We start from the raw sequence: 13,569 nt of genomic DNA, 5'->3' as shown, positions 1-13,569 counted from the left end.
TGGCAGGGGGATAGACAGGGCGGACAAGATGGTTGACAGGTGGAGACAGGACGTGGCAGGGGGATAGCCAGGGCGGACAAGATGGTTGACAGGTGGAGACAGGACGTGGCAGGGGATAGCCAGGGCGGACAAGATGGTTGACAGGTGGAGACAGGACGTGGCAGGGGATAGCCAGGGCGGACAAGATGGTTGACAGGTGGAGACAGGACGTGTCAGGGGGATAGACAGGGCGGACAAGATGGTTGACAGGTGGAGACAGGACGTGGCAGGGGGATAGCCAGGGCGGACAAGATGGTTGACAGGTGGAGACAGGGCGTGGCAGGGGGATAGCCAGGGCGGACAAGATGGTTGACAGGTGGAGACAGGACGTGGCAGGGGGATAGACAGGGCAGACAAGATGGTTGACAGGTGGAGACAGGACGTGGCAGGGGGATAGACAGGGCGGACAAGATGGTTGACAGGTGGATAAGAGCGTCTGCTAAATGACTTAAATGTAAATGTAAATGAGACAGGACGTGGCAGGGGGATAGACAGGGCGGACAAGATGGTTGACAGGTGGAGACAGGACGTGGCAGGGGGATAGGCAGGGCAGACAAGATGGTTGACAGGTGGAGACAGGACGTGGCAGGGGGATAGACAGGGCGGACAAGATGGTTGACAGGTGGAGACAGGACGTGGCAGGGGGATAGCCAGGGCGGACAAGATGGTTGACAGGTGGAGACAGGACGTGGCAGGGGATAGCCAGGGCGGACAAGATGGTTGACAGGTGGAGACAGGACGTGGCAGGGGATAGCCAGGGCGGACAAGATGGTTGACAGGTGGAGACAGGACGTGGCAGGGGGATAGCCAGGGCGGACAAGATGGTTGACAGGTGGAGACAGGACGTGGCAGGGGGATAGCCAGGGCGGACAAGATGGTTGACAGGTGGAGACAGGACGTGGCAGGGGGATAGCCAGGGCGGACAAGATGGTTGACAGGTGGAGACAGGACGTGGCAGGGGGATAGCCAGGGCGGACAAGATGGTTGACAGGTGGAGACAGGACGTGGCAGGGGGATAGCCAGGGCGGACAAGATGGTTGACAGGTGGAGACAGGACGTGGCAGGGGGATAGCCAGGGCGGACAAGATGGTTGACAGGTGGAGACAGGACGTGGCAGGGGGATAGACAGGGTGGAAGAGGAAACGGCGACTGTGCTTGAATCCGAAAGTGCGGCAAGTGAAGTGTGTGATAATGAATGGAAAATAGTGAAATCAAAGAATGGAACAAAACGAGGAAAAGTTGCAGTAGAAGACAAAGACCCGGTCCAATAATGAATTTCCTATTGAGTTGCGTTTTTTGGACAAGGAGATTAATGTGGGAAATCCATTTGTGATATCGAGCACTGTGAAGAAAGCAATGGGAAAGGTGGATTCAATAAAGGTGACTAGAAGTGGCCTTGTTTTTGGTTAATTGTGTTGATGAAGAACAGAAGAAGCGTGCAGTGGATCTGGCAGAATTGACCACGTCAGAAGTAACGTGTATTGATCTTCGGGGGCGGAGCACCTGCCAAAAGAGTTCAAACAGGAGTCTCGCTGGATATAGGTGATGAGTATCTTAGTCAGAAAATCCTAGGAGTGGTCAGTGCAAGTCACCTGACCTGTATGGTAAATGGGAGGAAGGAGAAAAGCCTATCGATATTGTTGTTGTTTGAGGAGATTCTACCTGAATTTGTGAAGCTTGGATATGTGAGGTATGCCGTGACACCATCTGGGGATCATACTCTGGACTTCCTTGAGTGCCCTGTTAGGGTGAAGGAGGTTGAGATGTCAAGTGGATATCCTGGTTGAGAGAATGCCAAGAGTGTGCAAAGCTGTCCTCAAGGCAAAGGGTGGCTACTTTGAAGAATATAAAATATAAAATACATTTTGATTTGCTTAACACTTTTTTGGTAAATACATGATTCCATATGTGTTATTCCATAGTTTTGATGTCTTCACTACTATTCTACAATGTAGAAAATAGTCAAAATAAAGAAAAAACATTGAATGAGTAGGCGTGTCCAAACTTTTGACTGGTACTGTATAGATGGGGCTCCAAACAGGTGGTGCCCTGAATGACGGGTCAACCACTGAAGATACGTTTGGTCCAGTGCGAGTGAGATTTTTGAAGAGGGTGGATCCAGGCCTTTTGGCCGCTCCATGGGTTGTTTCAGGTTGGGCGCAAAAGATGGTGTGTGTTGTTGAGTCGGTGAAGGTAACCTGATGAATGTTTGTGTTTCTCCAGATCAGAGGGAAAGACTTGGGGAAAGACCTCTATCTTGATTTGCGCTTAAGTACAGGGCACCATTGAAGGACGTGATTTCTGGGGTAGTATGGAGGTGGAGCAATTTAAGTTGAAGATTCCTGGTGTTTGTGACGCCCACCGTTTGGTGCGACACAGATCCGATTGGGAGCGTCGTGAAACAGAGGTGACACAGTCTGTTCTTTTGCGCTTTGATTCAGAGTCTTTACCTGACAAAGTGTCACGACTTCAGCTGAGGTCGGCTCCTCTCCTTGTTCGGGCGGCGTTCGGCGGTCGACGTCACCGGCTTTCTAGTCATCACCGATCCATGTTTCCTTTTTCCTTTTGTTTTGTCTTGATTACGCACACCTGATTTCTACTCCCTTATTATGTTCCTTATTTAACCTCTCGTCTACCTTTCTGTTTTGTCCGTGATTGTTTTGTGTTACTGTGTGTGTTGGAGGGTTTTCTCATTACGTGATGTTTCCTTGTTGGAGATATTCTGTTTTTTGTAATTATATTTTGAGTAGACTTTTGTGTTTTTCCTCAAACCTGTGTCCTGCGCCTGACTCAGACAACGAATCCAGCACATTGTTACACAAAGTAATGTTAGGATATACGAGTTATGCTGTTAGAGCCTTTGTGCCGAATACACAGCAGTGCTCTAGGTGTCACGTTTATTGGCATGTCGCAGCAGTGTGTAGGAGGGCCATTCTAAGATGTGGGAAGTGTGCAGGAGGACATGGGACAGAGGAATGTGTAGTTTTGGTGGGAAAAGTTGTGTGTCAACTGTAGTGCTGCCCATGTTGCTGGATCAAATCCCTGAGCTGACAAGGTAAACATCTGTTGTTCTGCCCCTGAACAAGGCAGTTTACCCACTGTTCCCCGGTAGGCTGTCGTTGTAAATAAGAATATGTTCTTAACTGACTTGCCTAGTTAAATAAAGGTATATAAAACAAATATGATATATGTTTCAGTAAGGTTGGCTTCTTAGTGTTCATATCAATGGTTATCAGAGCGGAGATGGAACAAAAGTAGGATCAAATAAGGTGGTGGGTTTTAATGAGTGTAGTTGGTAGGGTAACTCAATATTTTTTTATTTAATTGAGCTGTTTCCACTTATACCATTTTGTATCACAAAGTGTCATGTATTTATATTGTAGTTCAGTTGGGGGCGGTAATGCAATATATTGGATGCCAACCACCGTTAAACTCTACCGAAGAAGAAAAAAAAACATTTCCCAAACCCACAAAACGCGCGAAAGTTCACTCATTACACAAGATCAATAACAGCAATGGCTTCCCGTACTAAAGCAGGTAAACTATACAAAATCTAGTTTATTCGGAAAATTGCACGCATTCATGAAATAAATTGTCATTGACCTACATGATAAATCGCAAGACCATAGTCCGAGACAGACGACTCCGAGCTAGCTACATTTGCTATGTAAGGGCCGATTAGTTAACTAACATTAGCTTGTTGACTTTTACGGTAGCTAATCCAGAGATCTGTGTATATATATGACGAGATTGTCACCGTCCTAAACATTGGAGTCGTCGTCCCAAAGGCGGAAAGGCAGGCGACAAGTTTAGGTCCAAATATATGCGCATAGAAAGTAAATTTCGGCGAGAGTGAAACTACTCGATTCGCCTCTTCATCTCTGGCCAACCCCACTGTCTGTTGTTGGACAGGTCGTGTTTTGAAGCGCAAGGTGGAGACCAAGGAGGAGTCCGTGGAGGGGAAGAGGGGTAAAGGAGAGGACGACCACCCGGAGATTGTCACAGAAGGCCAGAGGGTGGTCATTGAACACTGGTGAGAACTGAACACACCAATAACACCCATTACATTTGGGTGACGGACAAAATATAAATTAATTGGACGTTGTATTCCAGTGTCCATCAAATGAAAATGGCATCTGGCATGCATATTGCTCAGTATTGCTCAGGTGTCTCCAATGCTGTTCCTGGAGAGCAACCCTTCTGTAGGTTTTTCTCCAATCCCAGTTGGCACTAACCTGGTTCAGTTTATCAACCAGCTAATTGTTAGAATCGGTGCTGTTGTAGATTATGGTTGGAGTGAGGACCTACAGGACTGTAGCTCTCCGGGAACAGGGTTGAAGAGCCCTGATATAGCTTATTGTCGTCTTAACAACATTTACAAAATTAGCACAATTTTAAAGTGCAAACAAATAAGCTACATCTCTGCTGCAGGTAAACACAACCAGTTAACCAACGCTCACTGTTCTGTTGTCTTACGGCAGTAAAAGCTGACGAGTGTATGGGCGTAATGCCGAGGGGGTCCGAGTTGCCCTCCTGGCTGCCTGTCCAGACCTCACTGTGGTGCTGAACCCCCAGAAGCCCCGGAGTAAAAGTTTTGAAGTGATTCTGTTTGAAGGAGAGAAAGGTAAGGATGTCCAGGGATCTATCTGTGTGAAATGTCTTTCGTCTCCTTTTCTTTTGTTTAGTCCATTACTCTCCTCCCCTACAGAGGTTTGTCTGTGGTCAGGGATAAAGAAAGGCCCACCTCGCAAGCTGAAGTTTCCTGAGCCTGAGGTTGTAGTTTCTGCCCTGGAGAAGGCGCTAAAGACTGAATAGACACCTTTGATGAAGGTCCGTATAGGCAGAACTTTAAAAGTTATGTGCTTTAAGGTCGAATTCAAAAGACTGGATTCAAATCAGATTGACCAAAACTGTGAGAGAAAGAAAGCCATTTGAACTGGCCAGACTGGTTGAGAGGGTTTGGCTACTAGAGCCAGTAATAACACAGACCAAGAGAACAGCACTAAATCAATGCAATCCACTTATTTGATTGGATCAAATATGTCATTATCCAATTGTCCATGATCATTTTTGGCTAAAATAGCGAATTCTCCCTCTTGTTCTTTGCAGCCAGTCATCTGGGGTTTGTAGCAGCTGGACGCAGAATGATGAGGACTGACCAACCGGGTTGCACCCTAGTCCTTCCTCTGATGACCCCAGCGTCAAGCTCCTCTGGCCTGGATACACAGTGACATCTAATGGTGTCTCTCACAGTCCCTCTTTTACAATATTGCTGCTTTTACTGTTCTCTTCTCGTTCATATTATCCAATAAGGCTGTAAAATCTTTCACCTGCTTTTGTATGTCTATGAAGAATAAAGATTGTTTCTACATTTCCTTCAGTGTGTCACGTTTGGCAATTAGGCATCATTTTGAAGTAGGTAACATGTACTCTGACACATTCCATGTGTCTGACATGTGCTTGGCTGGCTGTGAATGGAATTTGGAATTAACTTGCTATTCGTAAAATATGATATGAACTAAATTTATCAGAGGACATAAACGGCCATCTGATGCCCTCGGTCTCTTGCACCTCCATCACCTCTGTTTTATTTTGGCTTTTTTCTAATTCCAACGTAGACCTTATGTGTACGGCTTAAAATAGAAAGACTGACAGGACAGGCATCAAATCAATAATGTTGGAGGGTGAACATCTGGGGGTGATGTTCACCCTCCAACATTATTGATTTGATGCCTGTCCTGTCAGTCTTTCTATTTTAAGCCGTACACATGTTATGGCACCTAAATGGATATTTGGTCAGGCAATTCCACCATAACAGAGTGATGCTGAGACTTTGATTTTTCACTTTAAAATATGTCAAACCCAATGATTGAAAAGTTAAACTATTCTATGCGCAAGGATTACTTTGAAATGTCCACTGAACATTTAACAGAAAAAATACTTGAACAGTGCAGCTGTGAAGTTCAGTAACAGATTGACTGCTGTTTTTTTTTTTGCATGTGTTTTGGTTGGGAAGCAACAAGGGTAGACAGGAGGAGGAGGAGACCGTGGAAGAGGGAGAAAAGAGGAGCAGGACTTGGACAACAGAGGGAGAGGGGGGGTCATTGAGTACTGAAATACCCACAGCCACCCCCCTAAAGAATATTACCCCTTTTAGGACCACACATCAATTTAGGTAAATACATTTGAGTTAATTTCCCATAACCACATCAATTTATTCCCATCACCAATAGCTCATCTGGATAATCTCAGTGTACAGGAAAAGAACAGAACACTTAAAAGTCGTAGACAAATTGCCTCTGAAAATGAAAATGTGTGATAGTGAGTTGTGACTGTTCTGTCGTTCTGCAGTAAGAGCTAATACGTGTGCTGAGGGGGGTGCGAGACGCCCTCCTGGCCGCCCGTCCAATCCTCATTGTGGTTCTGAACCCCCAGAAACCCTGCAAGAAAAGCCTGGAGGTCACACTTTTGTGGAGGGAGGGAAAGGTGATTACTTCCATGTCATAGGGCCTGTTTACTGGACACAGACTCGTCATTGAAAGTGCTTTTTAGTGCACGACTCGGTGTCTGGAAATACGGACCATATTGTTTATCTTTGGCATGACACGGCGACACCCAGAAGCTGTCCTTTTTCTTGTACTAACCATCTTTCCTTCCTGTGGCGGTGTGCCTCTGGATGGGCATAAAGCTAGGCCCAACTGCCAGGCTGAAGTTCCCTGAACCTGCAATTGTGGTTGCAGCCCTGGAGGAGGCACTGAAGAAAGAATAGAGACCCAGTGAAGGTCTGTATTTCGGACTGAGCCCTGACACTTACAGTAGATGGTTTACCTAACTCAACTACTATGAGTATGATCCACTGATCCAAAATCATTTTTGAAAACCGTCTGTCAGTTTCTCCTTTATCCTTGTTCTTCTGATGACCCAAGCGACAAGCTCCTCTGGCAAGGACACCTATGACTTCTAGCGGTGTCTCTTTGCAGTGCAACACATTTCCTCTATTAGGTTACTGTACAACTGTGGTTCCCCCCCAAAATGTCAATATACTGTCAGTGTACTCCAAGTAAAACCCTAGCAGCTCCCTGAGTATCCCCTTCAAAAATCATGTCTGTCCATAATGATGACCACAATGTGACAAAATGGGGCTTGATGCATGAGGAGCTGGCTTGTTTACACTGGAGGGTTACTGCTTCACAGTTTGGGAAACACTGGGTACCAATATACACTGAACAAAAATATAAACGCAACATGCAACAGTTTCAAAGATTTTACTGAGTTACAGTTCATAAGGAAATCAGCCAATTGAAATAACTTAATTAAGCCCTCATTTATGGATAGAACAGATATGCATATTTTGGTCACAGATACCCAGTGCTTGACTTGGACTGAAATAGGTGCTGGTACTCATTTTGGGTGCCGGTACTGTTTATATCAAGGTATAGGAGCTCCACAATACTTTTAGCTAATATTCTGTAAGACAAACAGGAGCTCAAGCAGTATTAGGTGCCGGTACTCAGCTCCGGTGAGCTCCTGCCCTAGTCAAGCACTGCAGATACCGTGGATCAATAAACCAATCAGTATCTGGTGACCACTATTTGCCTCATTGAGCGCAACACATTGTCTTCGCATAGAGTTGATCAGCTTGTTGATTGTGGCCTGTGGAATGTTGTCCCACTCCTCTTCAATTGCTGTCTGAAGTTGCTAGATAATGGTGGGAACTGGAACTCACTGTCATACATGTCGATCCAGAGCATAGCACACATGCTCAATGGGTGACATGTCTGGTGAGTATGCAGGCCATGGAAGAACTGGGACCTTTTCAGCTTCCAGGAATTGTGTACAGATCCTTGCGACATGGGGCCGTGCATTATCATGCTAAAACATGAGGATAGGTGGCGAATGAATGGTACAACAATGGGCCTCAGGATCTCATCACGGTGTCTCTGTGTATTCAAACTGCCATTGATAAAATGCAATTGTGTTTGTTGTCTGCCCATACCATAACCCCACCATGGGGCACTCTGTTCACGACGTTGATGTCAGCAAACCAATCGGCCACATGAGGCCATACACACTGTCTGGCATCTGCCCGGTACAGTTGAAACCAGGATTCATCCGTGAAGAGCATACGTCCCCAGCATGACAGTGGCTATCAAAGGTGAGCATTTGCCCACTGAAGTCAGTTAAGGTGCAGACGAGCACTCAGGTGAGCGTCCCTGAAACGTTCTGATAGTTTATGCAGAAATGATTTGGTTGTTAAAACCCACAGTTTTATCAGCCGTCCGGGTGGCTGGTCTCAGACCATGAAGAAGCAGGATGTGGAGGTCCTGGGCTGGCGAGGTTACACATGGTCTGCGATTGTGAGGCCGGTTGGACGTACTTCCAAATGATCTAAAACGGAGGCAGTTTATGGTGGAGAAATGTACATTAAATTCTCTGGCAACAGCTCCAGTGGACATTCCTCCAATCTGCATGCCAATTGTACACTCCCTCAAACCGTGAGACATCTGTGGCATTGTGTTGCGTGACAAAATTACACATTTTAGAGCTGACTTTTATTGTCCCCAGCACAAGATGCACCTGTGTAATGATCATACTGTTTAATCAGCTTCTTGATATGCCACACCTGTCAGGTGGATGGATTATCTTGGCAAAGGAGAAATGCTCACTAACAGGGATGTATTTTTGTTCATTAAATTTGCTGCTATTGCTGATTATCCACTCATCAATTTCCAATGTGAGATGTCTTATCTAATGTTTTTTAATATATATACATATTTCAATCTATGGAGAATAAAGCTGCTTTGTTTGTATACTGTTCTCCTGTCTTTGCTTCGAAAAGTATGGAATGTGTGCATGCATAGGCTTTTGTGCTTCAACAACAGCACCGCAAATTAAATCAACCGGATTTCATACTTTTTTTTAAACGCGTCAACGAGCCACACAATCACAGACGCTGATTGGTTCTAAGAAGAATGACGTCTGTCGGACTATCGTTCTATGGTGGTCTTCCGTGAGGTGGAGGACGCTTTGAAAACGAATTTAGGACCAATCACTTATCCTGTAAGTAGCAAATGTAGTATGTTGGCACAAACGATTATCTAAAAAAAAGAAGATATAAATATATAAAATGTCAGTTCTATTATGCATTCAGCAGGTTTGCGCTGGTACGGTTCTAGCCAGGCATTGCCGGATAGCTGGCCTACATGCTAACATTAGCTAGCATTGTTATTTACTTTTCGCATGATATTGGACTTTATACGCTCACTTTTTTGTACCTATCCGTTTCAAGTTGTTCATATATAAAGGTAGAAAGAAACACCCCTCTTCATCAACGTATTTGTAGCTTCTCAACATGTAATTTATGCTACGTGTTGTAAATGATTGGCACGCGTTAACTGTTCTGCTTTTTTTTGGGGGGGCTATTGTCCTGTTCGCCCCGTCCCCGGACGTTCTGCTTATGTGTTACGCAGAAACCTGTCACTGAAAGTCGCAATTCTACTCAGTACAACACGTTGCATTTAACTTTACACTGTTCAGTGTATTATAGAATACTGAACATAATGGCTGATTTGCTCATATCGGTATAGGCCTACCTGTGATTTGGCTGGAGGAATGGGAGGAAGGAAGGAATATAACTTTACATGCAGAATGATCTGCGTGTCATTGTGGCAGTAAGGGAAAACACTGCATACAACCTTTACTCTTCAGTTAACACACATCTCCCTCACATACTGTCTCCCTCTCTACCACAAACACACACTGCTCTCAACTTTCAAACATTAGGTGTCAAACAAATTAAGGAGCACCAAAAATACATGTTTTTATTTAGCTTAGGTTTTCATTAGGCCTATATGAATCTTTGAAGCACATTTCATGAGTAGCATGCCCTTTTTCTTTCTTCCTCTGCCATTCAGTGGCGAAGCCTTCTTAAGGTACTGCATCTCAGTGCTAGAGGTGTCACTACAGACCCTGGTTCGATTCCAGGTATCACAACCGGCCGTGTTTGGTCTTGGTCGTGGTAGGTCGTCATTGTAAATAAGAATTTGTTCATAAGACTCGCTGAGTTAAATAAAAAAAATCTCAGTAGCCTAGACCTACTGTGAAGTTACTAGGTTGTTAGCTAGCTATGTAACATGACTGATCAACATTGTTATCAAACCAATAATTAGCGGACCGTGACATGGTTTGTGAAATTACATCAAATGAGTGCGATTCCCGATATAGAGAAAAGGTATCTCTGGTAATATGGGTGTATTTAAAAAATAATAATGTTTAGGCTAGAGACAAGCCGTCTTCTCTGCTGCAAGCATGCCTGTGGTGAAGCTGTGCTCAATTTCCCCTCTCTGGCACTCAGAGGTTACATGACAGTGTACTTATAACACGTGATGAAATGATACCATGTATCAACTTTGCTCGCTCTGCTCCACTGTAACAAATGTACAAATATAACAACACAAGACTCATCAGGGTCTGCAGCCTCGCTCGCCGTTAAGGCTAAATTATATTTCGATAACTGATGGAGGGATAAATGTGCAGGAAGAGCGGCCAGGGAGAAGCAGGTGAGTGAGGGTTGGTAGGGGGATGCGGCTAGCTGATTACAGATGCCACCTGATATGCACATGAAAGTGATGTGGATACTATTGGACCGTGCATACTAGTGGCTGTTGCTTCAATTCAACTGAATTCAACTTATCACATGGCAGAGTTGAAGCAGCCATGTCAGTGAAGTATCAGTGTTGTTGAGGCTAAATCGAACCTTTGTCTCTGTACAGCCATGGCGACTGAGGGCCCAGAGAAGACTGGTGAGGAGGCTGCGGGGGCTGGGGCGGGTGCTGGTGGGGGGGGGACGAGGTTCGACCTGGAGAAAGAGACAGAGCTGCGGTTCGAGGTGGAGGCTGGGGAGAAGGTGCAGCTGGAGCTGCTCACGGGATTGGCTGAAGTCTTTGGTTCGGAGCTCAACCGCAACAAGAAGTACACGTTCCCCCCGGGCTCCAAGATCGCTGTGTTCACCTGGCAAGGCTGCAGTGTTTCTCTCTCGGGGAAGACAGAGGTGAGAGGCTGTGGAGGAGTAACCGATGAATGGAGGGGGATATGTGCATGGCTGAAACGTCTGCCTTGGTATCTGCCACTGCTAGGAGTGAAGGATGCAGAAATATGTTGATCTCGCTCTCTTCTAGGTGGCGTACGTATCAAAGGACACACCTATGCTGCTCTACCTGAACACCCACGCCGCACTGGAACAGATGAGACGACAGGCGGAGAGAGACAACGAAAGGGGCCCGCGGGTCAGTGTTCGGCTGTGTGTCTGTTTGTGAGAAGTGGCCCTTGGTCAGTGTGTGTGTATGCTCGCTTGTTGTGTAAACGTTGCTTCAACGTTGTCCCCCAGGTGATGGTGGTGGGGCCTACAGACGTGGGGAAGTCGACGGTGTGCAGGCTGTTGCTGAGCTACGCTGTCAGACTGGGCAGGAGGCCTACACTGGTGGAGCTCGACGTGGGCCAGAGTGGGGTGAGACATGAATATATTGTCTCTGTGGATGGAGGCATGCATATCGCCTCTTTGCTACTGTTCCCCTCTACTATCACTGCTATTATGCTAATAAGGATAATTGCATGTAATATTGAAATGAATCATGCTTCTGTGATGGTGTTGACTGGCTGTGACTGGTTAGTGCTGTTGATGACGTGATGCTTTCCTGTCAGGTGTCAGTCCCGGGCACAATGTCAGCGCTGTGTATTGAGCGTCCCGCTGACGTGGAGGAGGGGTACTCAGTACAGGCTCCGCTGGTCTACCACTTTGGCTCCACCACACCAGGAACCAACATCAAACTCTACAACAAGGTGAAAGATGACACCGATCACCTCTGGTTATGGCATTAGGTTATATGAACCCAGAACTTTGTAATGGACTTTTTCCCCCTGGTGTATGTAATCTTTCTCGCTCTTTCTTCCCCATCCATTTCTCTCTTTCTCTCTCCCTCCCTCCTAGTTGACATCATGTCTGGCTGAGGTGTTCTCCCAGCGCTGTGAGGTGAACAGGAAAGCCAGTGTGGGCGGCTGCATCATCAACACCTGTGGATGGGTAAAGGGTTCTGGCTACCAGGCCCTGGTCCACTGCGCCTCAGCCTTCGAGGTGGATGTGGTTCTGGTGCTGGACCAGGAGAGGCTCTACAATGAGCTGAAGCGGGACCTGCCGCATTTCGTCCGAGTCGTGCTGTTACCCAAATCCGGAGGGGTCGTGGAGCGCTCCAAAGACTGCCGGCGCGAGGCTCGGGACGACAAGATCCGGGAGTACTTCTACGGTTTCCGCGGTGTCTCGTTCTACCCTCACGCCTTCGACGTGCGCTTTTCTGACGTGCGCATCTACAAGATCGGAGCGCCATCCATCCCCGATTCGTGCCTTCCTCTGGGGATGTCGCAGGACGATACCCAGCTGAAGCTTGTCCCTGTGACCCCAGGTCGCGATCTCACACACCACGTACTGAGCGTAAGCTGTGCCGATGAGGGGGAGGAGGTGGCTGGGGGGGTGCGCAGGGGCTTGCTGGAGAGCCCGGTGTGTGGGTTCATTGTGGTGACTAACGTGGACACACAGGCACAGGTGATGACTGTGCTCTCGCCCGCCCCAAGACCCCTCCCCAGACACACACTGCTCATCATGGACATTCGCTTTATCGACCTCAAATAGAGGAGGAGAGAGGGGAAAACGCCAGAGGAAGAGCGAGAGATGCAGTATGTCTGAAATCTGATGGCTCTTGTCAAGGAGTTTATTTTCAGTAGCACAGAGTTTGGGGCAGCAGAGCAGTAGCCTGCTTGCTCTGTTTAGCTAACATTACACTCCTAGTACCAAAAATCTATCTTTGGCATATGACAAGGGTTGGAAGGATAGTTTAACAGTGTGGTCCCTAGACTAGGAGAGTGGTATCTGTTCTGTCAATATTTGGCTTCACACTCAACTGATAAGGGAGAGATGAAAGACTGCACACAAGTGTTGGGTGGAGAGTGTTGAATAGAGGAGGGAGGGGTTTAGTGTTGGGTGGAGAGGAATGGAGTTGAGGGAGTAGGGAAAACGGCTGTAAATATTTTTTCATTCAACTTGTTAATTCCAATGTACAGAAACTGGTCTTGGTTTTATATCAGTTCTCTCAAGTTGTTTTCCCACACAAGACTGTTTGGTATGATTGTTTTTATTGTGAAAATACATTTTTAAATAAAATGTGCCATTTCCAGCAATGTTTTAGATATGACTCTTTAACCTGCTTTAGATAACAGACCACTATCCTGAGCGACCTCTGGCATGTTGAAAGCTTTCAAATGTTGTCCCTCATACGCATACCGACTCAACCGGGAAGGCCAAGAGATTTGTGGGAATAACGCTAATCTCAATCACTGATTGGACAAACGTCCCACCTAAAGGAGCGAGTTCCGGCGTGCCAACATTGAGGGGGTTCGATTAATCTCGCACGGGCGCAGGTGTGGTTTGCACCGGCTGAAAGTTGATTGCATTCGATTTGAAACCGACCTGGCGCCAGGTGC

General features: G+C 46.5%; 2 protein-coding genes across 2 annotated transcripts; both read left to right on the top strand.

The window, feature by feature from the left end:
* Positions 1-3,469: 3,469 nt before the first annotated feature.
* On the top strand, positions 3,470-5,414 carry LOC115129923 (selenoprotein H). Its single transcript, XM_029660721.2, has 5 exons — positions 3,470-3,576; positions 3,952-4,072; positions 4,521-4,663; positions 4,748-4,869; positions 5,149-5,414. The coding sequence occupies exons 1-4, from the start codon at positions 3,555-3,557 to the stop codon at positions 4,852-4,854; spliced, it is 393 nt and encodes a 130-aa protein (XP_029516581.1). The 5' UTR covers positions 3,470-3,554; the 3' UTR covers positions 4,855-4,869; positions 5,149-5,414.
* Positions 5,415-8,993: 3,579 nt separating this feature from the next.
* On the top strand, positions 8,994-13,262 carry LOC115129477 (polyribonucleotide 5'-hydroxyl-kinase Clp1). Its single transcript, XM_029659860.2, has 6 exons — positions 8,994-9,099; positions 10,812-11,089; positions 11,217-11,324; positions 11,426-11,545; positions 11,740-11,877; positions 12,026-13,262. Exons 2-6 carry the CDS (start codon positions 10,814-10,816, stop codon positions 12,719-12,721), a joined length of 1,338 nt encoding a protein of 445 aa, XP_029515720.1. The 5' UTR covers positions 8,994-9,099; positions 10,812-10,813; the 3' UTR covers positions 12,722-13,262.
* Positions 13,263-13,569: the final 307 nt, after the last annotated feature.

This window comes from Oncorhynchus nerka, linkage group LG5 (genome assembly GCF_034236695.1).
Source record: "Oncorhynchus nerka isolate Pitt River linkage group LG5, Oner_Uvic_2.0, whole genome shotgun sequence".
Classification (NCBI taxonomy): domain Eukaryota; kingdom Metazoa; phylum Chordata; class Actinopteri; order Salmoniformes; family Salmonidae; genus Oncorhynchus; species Oncorhynchus nerka.
Note: the sequence above shows the minus strand (reverse complement) of the source record. Positions and strands in the feature narration are given on the sequence as shown.

Excerpts from the sequence above, each read along its gene's own strand:
- LOC115129477 (XM_029659860.2), top strand. The coding sequence starts at position 10,814 with ATGGCGACTGAGGGCCCAGAGAAGACTGGTGAGGAGGCTGCGGGGGCT. Across the intron at positions 11,546-11,739 it reads TCGACGTGGGCCAGAGTGGG|GTGTCAGTCCCGGGCACAAT; the intron begins GTGAGACATGAA and ends CTTTCCTGTCAG. Across the intron at positions 11,878-12,025 it reads ACATCAAACTCTACAACAAG|TTGACATCATGTCTGGCTGA; the intron begins GTGAAAGATGAC and ends CCTCCCTCCTAG.